The 16,120-nt window shown below is 42.0% G+C and overlaps 1 protein-coding gene across 1 annotated transcript in view; it reads left to right on the top strand.

Moving 5' to 3' along the window:
* The window catches only part of LOC309548369 (uncharacterized protein), a gene marked incomplete at its 3' end in the record, with an annotated part of 923,844 nt that extends 908,652 nt beyond the window's left edge, over positions 1 to 15,192 (top strand). Inside the window, 2 exon segments of the mRNA XM_082248307.1 lie at positions 13,729 to 14,898; positions 14,902 to 15,192. Of these exon segments, the coding sequence (XP_082104433.1) occupies positions 13,729 to 14,898; positions 14,902 to 15,192 (1,461 nt within the window).
* Between the last annotated feature and the right edge of the window lie 928 nt (positions 15,193 to 16,120).

The following is a 16,120-nucleotide window of genomic DNA, read 5'->3' as shown; positions in this document are numbered from 1 at the left end:
TTCCAGTGGCCGGAAGTGACGTGGGTGTAGTACGGGACCCGATGCATTTCGTCATCAATAAATTATTTAATACCAAGCACGGACACTTTAAGTTAAGCACCTTGAAGAACCCTTGGGGGTTCACTTTTTATAGGTTATGATCTAAGTGTATTGTTTTTAAGTGAATTGCCACTATATGTATGTTTTGAATTTGATAGTGAATTTTATGACACATATTAATTTTTAAAGTGCTGTCTCCCTTCCCCAATTTTCACTACACCCACAACTCCCTGTTGTTTATGACTAGCAGCTCAAGGAATTTTTTCCTTTTTTGTTATATAGTTCTTCACGCAATATATATAATTTTTTCACTAGAATCCTAGGTGCGATCACGTGAGGATTTATACTCACAATCTTTTGTTTAAAAATAATTTTAGTGCACACAAACACAATATATTACCCAATTTCTTTAGGGAAATATAAAACACGAGGTTTGTGTCTTGTATATAGAGACCAAACATGTCAATCTTTACACATTGCATGAAATGGTGACAAATTCAGTACCAAGAACTTCCCATAGGTGACGCTTTAAAAGACTTTACAGGTCATCAGTATAAATAGTTATCCATGAATGATGTCCCTAGAGTCATTCCTCTCACTCTGGTGTGTGCAGCGATATGTAAGATGTGTCGTGTGATTGTTGTTTTCCTACATAACCGCACCCAGCACTGACATTTGCAGATGTACGTGGGAACTGGGGGTTTACAAAATTGTTTGTGGTTTTTTATTTACAGTGTGTTACTTTGTTTATTTTAATTTTCTTTTTTTTTTTTACTTAACTTTATTTCTATTACACAGGGGGTTGGTGGCCCCCATATGATATCATATTGCTCCTCACAGGTTCTCTTTAAAGATTTATAAAATGTATATTAGACACCTAACTTCACATTAAGACCCCAAAAAAGATGGTGAAGCACACATCATACTTGGTCAGCTCCTTCCCTGGTCACAGCAACCGGGCACTGACAGCGCTGAACCCAGAAATCACAGAATCTTGCCCCTTCCACATTCATACGGTGAAGGGGAGATCAGAGATTGGATGTTTGCTGATCTCCTTCTGCTCTCACCGCTGACATCTGCCATGCCTGTCTTGGGTTTTCCAGGAGGGACAGCTGAGACCGGTATACATGGCGGGGGGAGAGGAGTATTCTCAATGCAGATGAATCACTTCCACCATAACACAGTTGGCTTAACAAATGTAAACAAGCTCCCTGGTTCTATAGCTATAAGGCCGTGCTGCTGCTGATGTAAACCTTCTTTTGGCCGGAGTGAAAGGGTTACACTAATGTACATCTGCCAGATCTGTATCTGAGGAGACCATAAAAGCAGCATTAGAAAGAAATGTGAGCATGGCTTCAGTCAGGCGATGGTCCTGGTGGTCATGGTCTTGTTCTCCTTCAGGTCCTCTAACCTTGTAGATGGTGACATGGACTTGTTGTGTGGGAATGAGCAGGAGGGGCTCGGGGTTATCTTCTACCCAATGAGCTTGTTATGGATAAAAGATGAAAGTGTCTTCTGGGAATTTACAGGGATTTGGATGTTTAGAGGGTTACATAAGTGGGCGGGGCCTTGTATTAATGAGGGGTGTGTCATATGGTAATCAGTTTCTTAGCATAGATGATATAAATGGTATAAATATATCCTTGAAATGTAAACAATCTATCTCTTTTCTTCTGTTGGTAAAGTGTCACATATATATGATTAATAAAGTTGGATGATATTTTCACCTCACAATACTGTGGTCTGGGTTCTTCTACAACACATCCACCCAAAAATGTAATCTTCCAGTTATAGGAGTCAGGTGGAATGGGTGACAAGCTGATTGTATCTCTTCGATCCCTTGTACATGGGGGGTCCAGCCCCTGTGTGTGCAATGCTGGCGGTATAATACACCTGGTAGGCACAGGTACAGCGTCCACCCCCGCTGCCTGCAGCCTGTCAAAGTCTACAATTTGTCATTGGGCTGATCAAAAAACAAGAAATAAAACAAAATAGATTTCCCCACCCACACAAGCAAGGTGATTGGAGGAATCCTCCCTGCTGTGCCATTGTATTATGATAGCGGGACTCCTCCACTGTCAGATAATTCTGATCAGCGACTGCAGACAATTCCCAGCAGCTGCTTGATTGACAAAGGTTTTCCATCATTAGATGGACTTCTGTTAATCAGGAATGTCCATAGATGAACCGGACGATTTATCATCCATCTATGGGCAGCCTAAATGTATTGTCTATCTAGATGACATCATTCTTCTTGTCTCTGCCCTGGAGGAACATGATCAGAGACTATTTATCCACTTAAACTTCTGGAAATTTTTACCCCCTTTATGACCGGGGCATTTTCTTTTTGATTCAGCACTGTGCTACTTTAAATGGTAATTGTTCGGTCGTTCAACGCTGTACCCAAATGACATTTATATCATTTTATTCACACAAGTAGAGCTTTGTGGTGTTTGATCTCCACTGGGTATTTTTATTTTTTATTATATAAATGAAAATAAAACAATATGTTCTACCCTTCTGTTATAAAACATATCCAATAAAATCTAATTTCTTCATAAATTTAATTCCAAAATAAATTCTGCTACATGTCTTTGGTAAAAAAAAATCCCAATAAGTGTATATTGATTGGTTTGTGTGAAAGTTTTATAGCGTCTACAAACTATGAGATATATACTGGGATTCACACAGCTTTTACCTTCTATCAGATTTCTTGAGGTGCTAAAATGCCAGGGCAGTACAAAAAAGCAAAGGATACATTTTTGGAAAGTAGACACCCCGAGGTAAGTCCTGAGAGGCACAGTGAGTGCATGGAGGATTTTATTTTTTGACAAAGGTTTGTGAAAATTACAAAAATTGTTTTTTTTATTTTTGTTTTTACACAAAGTTGTTACTTTAATGAGATATTTCTCACACAAGCCATGGATATATGTGGCATTACACCCCAAAACACATTCTGCTACTTCTCCTGAGTATGGGGATCCCACATGTGAGAGACTTTTCAGCACCCTAACCACTTACAGGTCCCCAAAATCCAATGACCACCTTCAGGCTTTCAAAGGTCGTATTTCTCATTCACTACCTATCACAGTTTCGGAGGTCTTGAAATGCCAGGATAGAACAAACACCCCCCAAATCACCTTCTTTTTGAAAAGTAGACACCCTAAAGTATTGGATACGTGGCATGGTGAGTATTTTACAGATCTCATTTTTGTCACAAGGTTTTGAAAAAAGAAAACAAAACTGAATATGGTGGCCTGCCTGTGTGATATAGCGGCAGCAGCTGCTGCTCTCCCTGTCAGGCTTCACCAGTCCAGCACTGTGCAGAGGGATCATCCCATCCAAAGAGGGATCTCCATCCAGGTGGATGATAAACACTGACAAGTGGTTTGGATGAGTCTTTAAGTATCTGATTTTGTGAGTACATAAACGCATGTACATGGGAGTAAACACAACGCAATGTGACTCTGGGGACAAAACACAAGTTTGTCTCCTTTGATCCCCTGTCCTTCCCAATGCTAAAAAATGCACTGAGAACGCATGTAAACGCACATGTGGAAATTCATGAGAAACGTGCAGTTCCTGGTGTGACCGGACCCTTACTGGGAAAACTTTTATTTGGGGGTGACGTTTGGTGACAATGTGATCAGTTACACCCACTTATGTTTTATTTCACCATTACTTTTCTTTTATATCAGTGTTTTCACTTCAGTACATGAAATAATCTGATATCTGAGGGAAATCTGAGAGCGATATGAAGACTTTGTGGCGTTATATTGTATGTTCATATGTCTGTGTGTACATCAGACCGAAAAGAGGGACAGAGAAATATGGAGTCCTACAAGGGAGAGTGATGGGAGATATGATAAAATACAATCTCATTACCTCCTCCGCTGATACTTCCAGCAACGTCTCCTCTATAATTCCTCCCACATGGAGCTTCCTGTCTGTACCTCACTTCACTTCCTGTCTGTACCTTACCTCACTTCCTGTCTGTACTTCACTTCACTTCCTCTCTGTACCTCACTTCACTTCCTGTCTGTACCTCACTTCACTTCCTGTCTGTACTTCACTTCACTTCCTGTCTGTACCTCACTTCACTTCCTGTCTGTACCTCACTTCACTTCCTATCTGTACCCTTACCTCAATTCCTGTCTTCCTTAGAGAATTCCCTGTTTCTCTATAATTGAGATCACCACCTTGTGGAGCTTAGATGAGCTGCAGTTGTTGTACGAAGCATGTGTGAGATGATGTGCGATATAACATACATTTTTAAAATGTTAGTGTGGGGGAGGGGACACAGACTGCACAGAGATGCAAAAATAGCTCATTTATATTTGCAACCAGAGGAACAGTAAAAACACATGGATAAGTCATATTTTTACTACCCCCCCAACCACTGCTGCCAAAGGCTGCAACCAAGGGTGTACATAGGATGTGGCTGAGATAAACCAGAGGCTCTGGATGGACAGTTGGATAAATAGTTATTTTTTGTTGTGGACGTCAATGAGTTGTGGGAAATGTGTGTACAAGAAGTATTGGTGAGCTGTTGAAATCTGTATTTTCAGTATGTGGATTTGTATGGGGGAGGGGTGAGAAGCCTAGGAAGGATATGTATGGGGAGGGGTAAAAGCTGGGGATTGCTGTGTATGGGGGTGGGGTTAGAAGTCAGGGAGGAATGTGTATGGGGAGGGGTGAGAAGCTAGGGGGGGCTGTGTTTGGGGGAGGGGTAAGATGTCAGGGAGTGCTGTGTATGGGGGAGGGGCGGTGAGGTCACATGTAATGAGAAGTACAGACACTCTCTCCTTTCTAATATTAGAAGACCGGATTGGACAATTCCAGCACGGGGGGGGGCGTGGGGTGGAAATATTGGGGCTCAGTCACAGCACACAGCCCATGTTATTGTGTGTATAATGCGTGTTCTCTGGTGTGCAGAGTGGGGGCGCTGTTGTGTGGTGTAATGAGGTGTTAGGCTCTCTTCTATAGAATTTTATGGGCTGCGGCTCTTTGTAATATTATACAAGGTGTGGGAACGCTCGGCACAAACAATACAACCTCACATTGTTTTCTTTGATGGTGACGGAAGCCATAGAACATCGGGAACATCGCCTTGTTCAGCTGCCCATACACTCGTACAATCTCCTTCCAATCTTTTCATTGTAAGATCCTTCCCTCCATTTTCTTATGGTTAGTGGAGTGAAATGGAAGTGTGTGATGGCAGTGATGAGGAATTTGGAAGGATCCGGATGGAAAATGTTTCTGGAATGAAGAAATTTCTAGCAGTGAATGTGATTTCATTCAGGAAAGTCCATTCATTCCAAACAAAGGTTTCTTCCAGTAAATTAGAAGGACATTCATCATTGGAGGTACTGAGGAAAGTTTCCATATCAATGTTTGTACGGATGTTCATTTCAAAGTCTACTAGTGTATGACCAGAGTAACTGTTGGTGTGAATGAGCCCTAAAGGTGACCATACACTATACAATCTGATTGTACAATCTCCTTTCCATTTTCCATCAACTACATAGTACAAGGATCTGCCCGACCCCCATACACACTGAATGGAATGTTTGGGTGTGTCCTCCAATTACATTGTTTTGGAAAATCTAAAGATGATTGTACAATCAGATTGTATAGTGAGTGGCCAGCGTTAGGCTTGTGTGTTCTATTCCAGAATCCCCCCAATATGTCACCCACGTCCTGTGTTCCCTGTACTGCCCCTCCCCCATAGTGACATCACATATTCCCTCCTGTGTCCCCTCCCCCACACCACCAATATGACAATGTATGTTATACCGCGCATGCAGAAGATGGAGCGTGTGATGTCATGTGCCTCGTCTCACACATGCGTCGTACAACATTCCTTTCATCTCCTGCAAGATCTCCGGGAGAAAGTTTTCCCCAAGAAATGAGTGTCATGGCGTCCAGCACATGTAGAAGATGAAGTGTATGAGGTGATCCCCCGGTGTGTGCAATATGAGAGTCCTGAGAGATGTGAGAGCTCAGCTCCGGATCTCTCTGAAGACACTGGTGTGATCGGGGGAGGAAGGAAGAGGACACAAGAAAGGGAAAGCTGCTCATACACTAGGAGATTATTGGAGGAGAATTTGGAGAAATCTTCTCACTACATTCCATGGATTGATGAATGGAGCTCAGAAGGAGTTCAACATTTCATTTCCTTTTATCATCTCATTCTGGAATGAATGGAATTTACTGAATGAAAACCACATTCACTGCTAGAAATTCATTCCTTCCCCATCCTGCTCCTCCCAATCTTCTCCTCACTGCGCTCAATAATCAACATTGATTTCCCCTCCACCAACCAGAAGAACATCCAACAAACCTTCTTCAAATTACAAATCTAAACATTTTGTGAATCAGTACTGCTTGGACCTCGATGAAGGAGACGTTCCCCGAAAGCTTGTCCTGAAAAATTGTATGTTAGTGCAAATAAAAAAAGTATCACGGACAGAACTCAATTATTTCTGTCACAAGTGCACTCATACGGCTCCAATCACCTCAAGCAAATCTGGAATGAGATTCTACTGGTGCGATCCCAGACAATGAAGGGAGGGGTCCTCTTTGTGAACCCCCTCCCCCACACTGTTTGTAGTCACCATGGCCCTAGGGTTTGTGCGGGAGGGGCCCCCTGTAAGGAAGTTGGCTCACAATGTGATTGGAGTCTTCCCAGATCCATAGTGCAGACACAGAACGGCCCTCACACCTCTCAGCCAGGACAAGAAGCCTCCATCTTCCATCGGGGACACGGAGGAGAGACAGAGAAGATCCTCACATAGGTCAGAGCAGAATCAGCTTCATGTCTACAGTCTGCACATTGCAGGCCTAGGACCCCCCACAAGGTGGAATGACACTTTAAGGGGAACTTTCCCCTGATTGTGGACACTTGTGAGCAGGAGGAAGAGAAGCCGAGAGTTGGGAGAGATTTCCCCCTTCATGTCCGGTCACCGTGCTGGGAAGAGTCAGAAGTCACCCAACCATAGAAGAGTCATCAGAGGAGCTCCACATCAACCTCCAGAACAGGACACCATCAGCCAGGTATTCATCTACCAATTCAACCCAATGACCGCCCTTTCCCCTCACTGCCCCACTGTCTACCCCTATTTCCCCCCACTGCTCCCCTATCCACCTTTCCACCCCCACCCCACCACTGAGCACAAGTACCTCCTGTCTCCCAACTGAGCAACTCTGTTCCCCCTTTTTCCTACTAATCACTAATGCCCAACATTTCCCCTCAGTGATCACCAATTTTTTTTTCATTAACTGATAACAATAGCAGGCTTCCCTCCCCCACACTGACCTTAGATAATGGGCATTTTTTCCCTCCCACTTACCTCTTATTGCCCCCTCAATCCCCTACACACTGTTCTTTCTACTTTGCTGTCCCCTCACTGTCCCCCTGTCCTGTGTGTGGTGTGGGGGTGTACATGGATAGTGGGAAGAGGGAGTAACACAAGGATTCTAGCTTGTAGGGTAGATAGAGGAACCCCAGAAGTGTGTGCTGATTACTAGACTGCTCCCCAACCTTTAAGCTGGCCACACATTATACAATTTTCCTGTTCAATCTCCTGTAGGTAACCTTTACCTATGTGGTGTAAGGACCGGCCTGACTGCATACAAACTGAAAGTGTTTGAGTATGACCTCATATTATATGGTTTTGGTAAAGTTGTACAAAAAAATTGTATAATGTATGTCCAGCCTTAGAGTTCCCCAGATTGTATGTAAGATCTGTATCTACCTGAGACTGGTAAACCAGCTAGATATAGGTGGAGTCTCCTTCTAGAGGTGGCCAGAGGTATTTCAGACTTTGCCAAGTCTATCACAGCTGGTTATACTGGCTAAAAATAATCTCCTCTCCTTCCCTCCTATACCAAACAAGGTCCTCTCCTCGTTTTCTAGTTCCCGTGGGCTTCCATCCTTGTCATGTGTGTGGCAGTGGTGGGATAATAGAGTGTGTGTGCTGTTATACAGCTCTTACCCCTGTCTGGACTGGGAACTTGGGTCGTTCACTACAATCTGCCAGCATGCTGGGTGATTTCTGTGGATATGCAACAGAAGGTGATACCCCGTGTGTTGTCTGACCTCCCACATCCCTGTACCCCGATACCATAGTCTGTAACATCAGATAGAGGACATTTTTTCCTCCTTTTCCTATGGCTGAACATTGTTATCATCCCGCTGACCACACCCCCAAATCATTTGTCCCCCGACCAGCAGTATAAGGGGCACTATGACTATAATATTATGCTGACCGCTCTACTCTGTATATTGTGTTGTACATTACATAGTCCTGACCAGAGTGTTTGTTGCCCCCACAGTGGTGGTAGTTTCTCATTTATGAAGGTCTTCTTTATGATCGGCTCAGAGAAGGTTTCAGCTCTCTTCCCGTATTCTGTGTTATTTTTCAGAGTTAGTATTGTTTGTGTTACAAAGACCCGCATTCTGCACCTATTTAGGACATATTCATGATGTTGTCATCCAATAAGGTGACCTTACTTTTGGCCATCACTTTGACTATAAGGTCACAAGGATGTTTTGAGACCAAGGATCTCCTTTTTACCCAAACTGATCTCTGCTTTTCTCCTTAATGGACAGATTGCATTACCCTCCCTGTGTCTGGCACTAGTTCACTCCGAGTAGATCTCTCCCCATTGTCTGGATGTGGTGGGGACGGTCGGGATTCACCTCTTGGAAAATGCTTTTTTATGCAGATAGATTTCTAGTTTGTTATTTCAGAAGGTCCTTAAAGAGTTTTTCCGTATTCCAGATCCACTATTACTAAATGTATTTTATAGGTTCTAAGTGAATTCAATGAATGGTTTTGCAGGTCTATGAGTTGTGTGATAAAGTGCCTCCTTTTCCCATTACAGCCCCCTCTACTAGAGTAGGGAGCACTTCTTGCACTTTTCATCATCAGGTTTATGTGTCTCTGATCTAGTGTTGGTCGATTGGTTCAGGCTGAGCAAAAGTTCAGCACAAACAGCGCCTGTTTGCCCACTCGACGAACATCCAAATATTCTGTGCGCTCGGCGGAATGTTCCCTACCCCGAGCACACAGTCAATATGTTGTTAAAGAGCGGGGCTGGGAAGCTGGCCGCCACGCCCTTAACCACTTCCCACCCAAGGACGTTCCGTTACATCCTCGGGTTTCAGTGGTTATACCGAGATGGTGGGCGCTTCTACAGGCATCATCCCGGTACCGTTAATAATTAGCCACTCAATCACTTCTGCGGGTGCCTCTACGGGGCTCTCCGGTCCCATCACAGAGGCCAGGAGCGAAGCAGCTGGCACTGATTGCTGCCTGGGACAGAGAGAGGAACTGACGTTGTTCCCCTCTCTCTCTAACCCTGGAAACCGGGAGCGATGAGTATTCTTCATTTCTGGTTCTGCCCCTTTGTTTACCTGGCCAGCAGCAGCCAGGGCATTTGTCGATCAGACCGATCTCGATCCGATTGGCTGCATGAGGAACCAGATGAGAGAGGACCTGTCATGACCTATGCTATCACAAGGGATGTTGTTCATCCCTTGTGATAGCAATAAAGTTTGTGCAAAAAAAAATGTAAAAAAAAAAGTATCAATTTTTTTTATTTATTTTATACAAAAAATTTTTAAAGTGCCACGGTGCTTACGCACAAATGTGAATGCATACGTTACTCCCGCACGCATATGTAAACGGTGATCGCACCACACATGTGAGGTATAGTCACGAACATCAGAGCGAGAGCATTAATTCTAGCACCCGACCTCCTCTTAATCTCTAGTTTACCGCCATTCCACGGGCAGACGCAATTTTAAAGCGTGACATGTTAGGTATCTATTTCCTCGATGTAACATCATCTTTTACATTATACAGAAAATTGGGCTAACTTTACTGTTTTTATTTTTAAATTCATGAATGTGTTTTTTTCCCCAAAAATTGTGTTTGAAAAACCGCTGTGCAAATACCGTGTGACATAAAAAATTGCAACACACATCATTTTATTCTATAGGGTCTCTGCTAAAAAAAAACATATAATGAGGAGAAATTTTCTAGCAAAAAAAGTAGATTTTTACATGTAGGAGCGAAGTGTCAGAACAGACTTGGGAAGGAGGTGGTTAACAATAAATGAGTCATCAGCTACCTGCCCCCTCCCCACCCTGACCCATAGCAGGCCACATACACCCAAAATAGGGGGTGGGTGGTTTGGGGATAAGGGTCTCTTCCCGACAAACCTGGGCGGTGGTTGTGGAAGTGTTGGCTGGGGGCTTATCAGAATCTGGGGCCCGCAGATTCCCCCCCCCCTCCATATGAATGACTAATTTCCGACAAAAGTGTCATAAATAAATAAAATCAGTACACAGGTTTTTGGTTTGTCAATAACAGACCCGTTAAAAGCTGCCCGCGGAATGCCTGCTGGGGCATGCTGGGTCAGTGACGTCACACACTCCTTACCTATTTAGGAACTGTCAATCGGAGGAGCAGGCATTCGGTGGTCAGCCTTCCTCGTGGGCAGAGTGTTTTCTTTTTTCGGGTGCGGCAGGTGTCATGATTGACGATGAATCTGCATCAGGGGACATTGTTTTTTGTGATTAAATTAAATTTTTTATTTATTTTTTTTAAAAAAAGGACAAAAACCTGTGTACTGTTTTTTTATTTATTTTTTACACTTTTTTGTGAATGAGTAGGGGTACAATGTACCCCATACTCATTCACATAGGGGGGCTGGGATCTAGGAGACCCCATTCCAGATTCTGATAAGCCACCAGCTGCAGACAACCACCACCCAGGATAGTGGTGAAGAGGCCCTTGCCCCATCAACATGGGGACAAGGTGCCTTAGGGTGGGCAGGCAGAGCCCCCCTGCCCCAAAGCACCCACCTCCGATATTGAGAACATGTTGCATGGTATGGTTCAGGAGAGGGGGGCCTTCAAGGCAGCATGCTTGGAAAAGGATTAAGTATGGATTTTGGGGGGACGCCACAACAATTTTTTTTTTTTGTTGGCCCCACACCATTTTTTTTTCTTGTATTACCAGGTGCCGGCAAAAGCTTGCATCTGGGAAGTAAATTTAAATGTCATTTTTTGTTTAGAAATGTTAGTTTTGCTGCAGCAGGTTCTATACACGGTGCAGATGTGCTACTTTACAGGCAGACTAAGGGGTCCCACCAGGAATTGTATTTAAAGGAATTTTTCATTTTTACTGTTTCACTTTAAGCATCATTAAAATCACTTCAAAAACAATTGTTTTTCAAAAAAATGTTTGCATGTTTTGCATTGGTATGTGTCCCCAGTTCATCCATTTTGTTCACTCACCCATGAAACCTCTGCTTCAGCCAGAACTCATTTAGTGGCGGTATCTCTACTGCGGCTAAATGACAGCTTCCAGTTTGGTGGGTGGGATGCTGACAGCCACCACCATCCTAGCAAACAATGACGCCATGCAGACTCGCCAACTGCACCATAACAACCAATAATGCCATTGGTTCTGGGATGTAGGTGGGCTCAAAGTAAATGCCTGCATCTGAGCAACCAATAACACTGCACTGCACAGTGTCACTGGGTTCTAGGACACAGGTGGCCAGGAATATGTGATTTAGGGATGAAGTAATGAAATTTAGTCAATTAGTGAATAACATCACATGGGAGCCCCTTACTCTACTTTCAGCTGCCAGCTTGGGAATTACGTGGGGAGAAGATAGTCTGGTTGGTCTTCATAATTTTCTGGAGGGTTCTACTTTGCTAGTATGCCATTTTTGGTATAATTGTTATCATATTTTTTGTTGGGGGGGGGGGTGCTGTACTTTGTCATTGTGCTGTGTGGTGTTTTTATTGTAAATGAGTAACCAGACATACTATATACCCCTTACTCATTCATGTAGGGGGAGCAGGATATCTCAGGGCCTCCTTTTTTATAGGGGGCTTCCAGATTCTGATAATTCCCCCCAGCAGACCCTCACAACCATTTGGCCAGAGTTGTGGGGGAGAGGCCCTGTCCCTACCAACATGAGGACATGGTGCTTTGCTAGGGTGCCTCTGTCAGGGTTCCCTTCTCATGTGGAGGGCATTAGGCCTTGTATGGACCAATGCAGATTCCACATCCAGGTGTCCCTCCACCACTTCAGTTGGACATCCACTCATCAGCCAATCATTTATTGATGAGTCATTTATTAATGAGATCTACAGCCAGGTCAGGTGACAATGTATTCCTGCATGATGCCTGAATAAAGATGAAGTCGGTCAGCATGTCACACCCTTTACATATCACTTCCTTACCAATTCATACAAAGATATCACACCCCCATTCCTTCTGAAATAGGAAGAGATTTGGGTCATACATTCACCCAGACAGAAAGATATCATATCCTATTCTTTGCTCACAAATCCTCCTTTCCCAGCAGTGTCCAGGAGTCTGGATATAACATTCTGACCAGATGGTATACAGTCCCCACTCTTTTACTCAAAATTTTCCCCACAACCTCTCCTACCTGTTAGAGGTGAAATAATGGCAGGAGAACTCTATTACATATATTCTGGGAATGTCCTCTGATACGCACTTTGGAGAGAAATTCTAAGATAACAAACATCTAACCAGAATATGACCCCCCTTTCTAAGACCCGATATAAAAAAATGACTGCTCATTCACCTTATAGGCGTGGTCAGATCTTCTATCCCACTGAAATGGAGATGCATGGATCCCCTACAGTGTGTCTGTGGATTTCCAGGGTTAGTAAGATCTCACCACATTCCTGAAGTGCAAGGAAGATAATTAGAATAATTAGCTTTGAAAATGAAGAGAATTGATTTTCAAGATTCGCCTCCTGATGATTCCAAAGAGGTTTGCATTTAAGTCTGCAATTTTTTGAATTTTAAACACACTTGCCTGAAGACACCTAGATTGCAAGCTCTAAGGAACAGGGTTGTCCAATTCCTCCAGTATTGAATTGTATTGTAACTGTATTGTCTTCCCTCTTTGTAAAGTGCTGCATAAGCTGCTGGCGCTATATAAATCCTGTATAATAATAATAATAATACACCTGTAAATAAAAACCCCAACCACCTTCCCCCATCACTATGAAGCACATTTCTCTGAATGAGAACAAAGAATGAGATTCTCCTGCTGGAAATTGTAATAAACTGTCTATTTTACCAGCCAATGGGAATAATATAGTGTCCGCAGTAAAATGAAATACAAATATTTAAACCTGTATAATATTGTACATATTGTTTCTATATATTAGATATATTTATTAATGAATGTTCATAAAGAAAGAAACTTTATTTAGTCGTTTTTCCTAAAGAATTCTGACTTTTTTATTTTTTTGTACAGGTGGATTTATGAACCAAGTTTTCGATCATTTTGGACATCATCAATTCAGCTGAGTCTCATGGGAAATGAGCCATATGGGTGTCTTATGTGACTGAAAGTCTTAATCACAATTCACTGGAGGATTCACACAGGACACAAGTCATATCCGTGTTCTAAAGGAACAAATGCTTTGGATCTTCAACATTGATCCAGCCTCAGAGGACAACAGGAGAGAAGTAATTTCAGTGTTCTGGAAGTGACAACGGCTTTACAGTAAAGTTCAACCCATATATATACATAAGAGAAGTAATTTCAAAAGATATTTATTGTTTGGAATGTGATAAACATTTTACAATGGAAGCAAAACATGTCACACACCAGGAGGTTTACAATGGAGAGAAGCCATATCAATGTTCTGAATGTGTCAAAGCATTTAAAACAAAAAAATATCTTATCACACACCAGAGGATTCACAGTGGAGAGAAGCCATATCAGTGTTCTGAATGTGTCAAAGCATTTACAACAAAAAAATATCTTATCACACACCAGAGGATTCACAGTGGAGACAAGCCATATCAATGTTCTGAATGTGGCAAAGCATTTACAACCAAGCAAGAACTTATCAAACACCAGAGGATTCACACTGGAGAGAAGCCATATCAATGTTTTGAATGTGACAAAGCTTTTACACAGAAGTCACATCTTATCACACACCAAATGATTCACAGTGGAGAGAAGCCATATTATTGTTCTGAATGTGGCAAATCTTTTACAACAAAGGGTAATCTTATCAAACACCAGAAGTTTCACACTGGAGAGAAGCCATATCAATGTTCTGAATGTGACAACGTTTTTACATCAACGTTAAAGCTTATCATACACCAGAGGATTCACACCGGAGAGAAGCCATATCAGTGTTCTGAATGTGTCAAAGCATTTACAACAAAAAAATATCTTATCACACACCAGAGGATTCACAGTGGAGAGAAGCCATATCAATGTTCTGAATGTGACAAAGTTTTTACATCAAAGTTAAAGCTTATCATACACCAGAGGATTCACAGTGGAGAGAAGCCATATCAATGTTCTGAATGTGGCAAAGCATTTACAACCAAGCAAGAACTTATCAAACACCAGAGGATTCACACTGGAGAGAAGCCATATCAATGTTCTGAATGTGATAAAGCTTTTACAATAAAGCGTAATCTTATCAGACACCAGAATATTCACACTGGAGAGAAGCCATATCATTGTTCTGAATGTGGCAAAGCATTTACAACCAAGCAAGAACTTATCAAACACCAGAGGATTCACACTGGAGAGAAGCCATATCAATGTTTTGAATGTGACAAAGCTTTTACACAGAAGTCACATCTTATCACACACCAAATGATTCACAGTGGAGAGAAGCCATATTATTGTTCTGAATGTGGCAAATCTTTTACAACAAAGGGTAATCTTATCAAACACCAGAAGTTTCACACTGGAGAGAAGCCATATCAATGTTCTGAATGTGTCAAAGTGTTTACAACCAAGCAAAATCTTATCACACACTAAAGGGTTCACAGTGGAGAGAAGCCATATCTTTGTTCTGAATGTGGCAAAGCGTTTACAACCAAGCAAAAACTTATCACACACCAGAGGGTTCACAGTGGAGTGAAGCCATATTATTGTTCTGAATGTGGCAAATCTTTTACAACAAAGGGTTATCTTATCATACACCAGAAGATTCACACTGGAGAGAAGCCATATCAGTGTTCTGAATGTGGCAAAGCTTTTACACTGAAGTCAAACCTTACCACACACCAGAGGATTCACACTGGGGGGAAAGACCTATTAGTGCTCTGAATGTGACAAAGCTAATGTTGGGCTAATCTATCACCAGAGGGTTCACAAGCTTTAGTTGCAGAGATGAAACTTTGGGAAAAGGGAGGATATTAACCACTTTAGGACCGGAGGATTTTCCTGCTTTACGTCCAGGCCACTTTTTGCGATTTCGACACTGTGCAAATTTCACTGACAATTGCGCGGTCAAGCAACGCCGTATCCAAACAAAATTTACGTCCTTTTTTCCCCACAAACAGAGCTTTTTTTGGTCGTATTTGATCACCTCTGCGCTTTTCATTTTTTGTGATCTTAATTAAAAAATCGACAATTTTGAAAAAATAACAATATTTTTCTACTTTGACAAATAAAAAATATCCAATATATTAAATTGTTGTCATATTTAGGCCAAAATGTATTTAGCTCCATGTCTTTGACAAAAAAATTCTCAATGAGCGTATTTTTAACCGCTTTAAGACTGGAAGATTTTACCCCATTCCTGACCAGGCCATATTTTGTGATTCGGCACTGTGTTATTTTAAGGGACAATTGCGCAGTCGTGCGACACTGTACCCAAATTAAATTTACGTTCTTGTTTTCCCCACATATAGAGCTTTCTTTTGGTAGTATTTGATCACCTGTGCGATTTTTACTTTTTGCATAATAAACAAAAAAAGTGCGACAATTTTGAAAAAATAACAATATTTTTCACTTTTTTATATGAAATCCCCCCCCCCCCAAAATGTAAAAATCAAAATGTTTTAACATTTTAGGCCAATTTGTTTTCTGCTACATATTTTTGGTAAAAAAAATCGCAATAAGTGTATTTTGATTGGTTTGCACAAAAGTTATCGCAGCTACTAACTACGGGAAATTTATGTCATTTTTATTGTTTTTTTTTTTTTTAACTAGTAATGGCGGCGATCTGCGATTTTTTTTTTTTTTTTTTTGC

Source organism: Pelophylax lessonae, assembly GCF_965119305.1.
Source record: "Pelophylax lessonae genome assembly, chromosome: 2".
Taxonomy (NCBI): Eukaryota; Metazoa; Chordata; class Amphibia; order Anura; family Ranidae; genus Pelophylax; species Pelophylax lessonae.
This window is presented reverse-complemented; position numbering and strand designations above follow the sequence as displayed.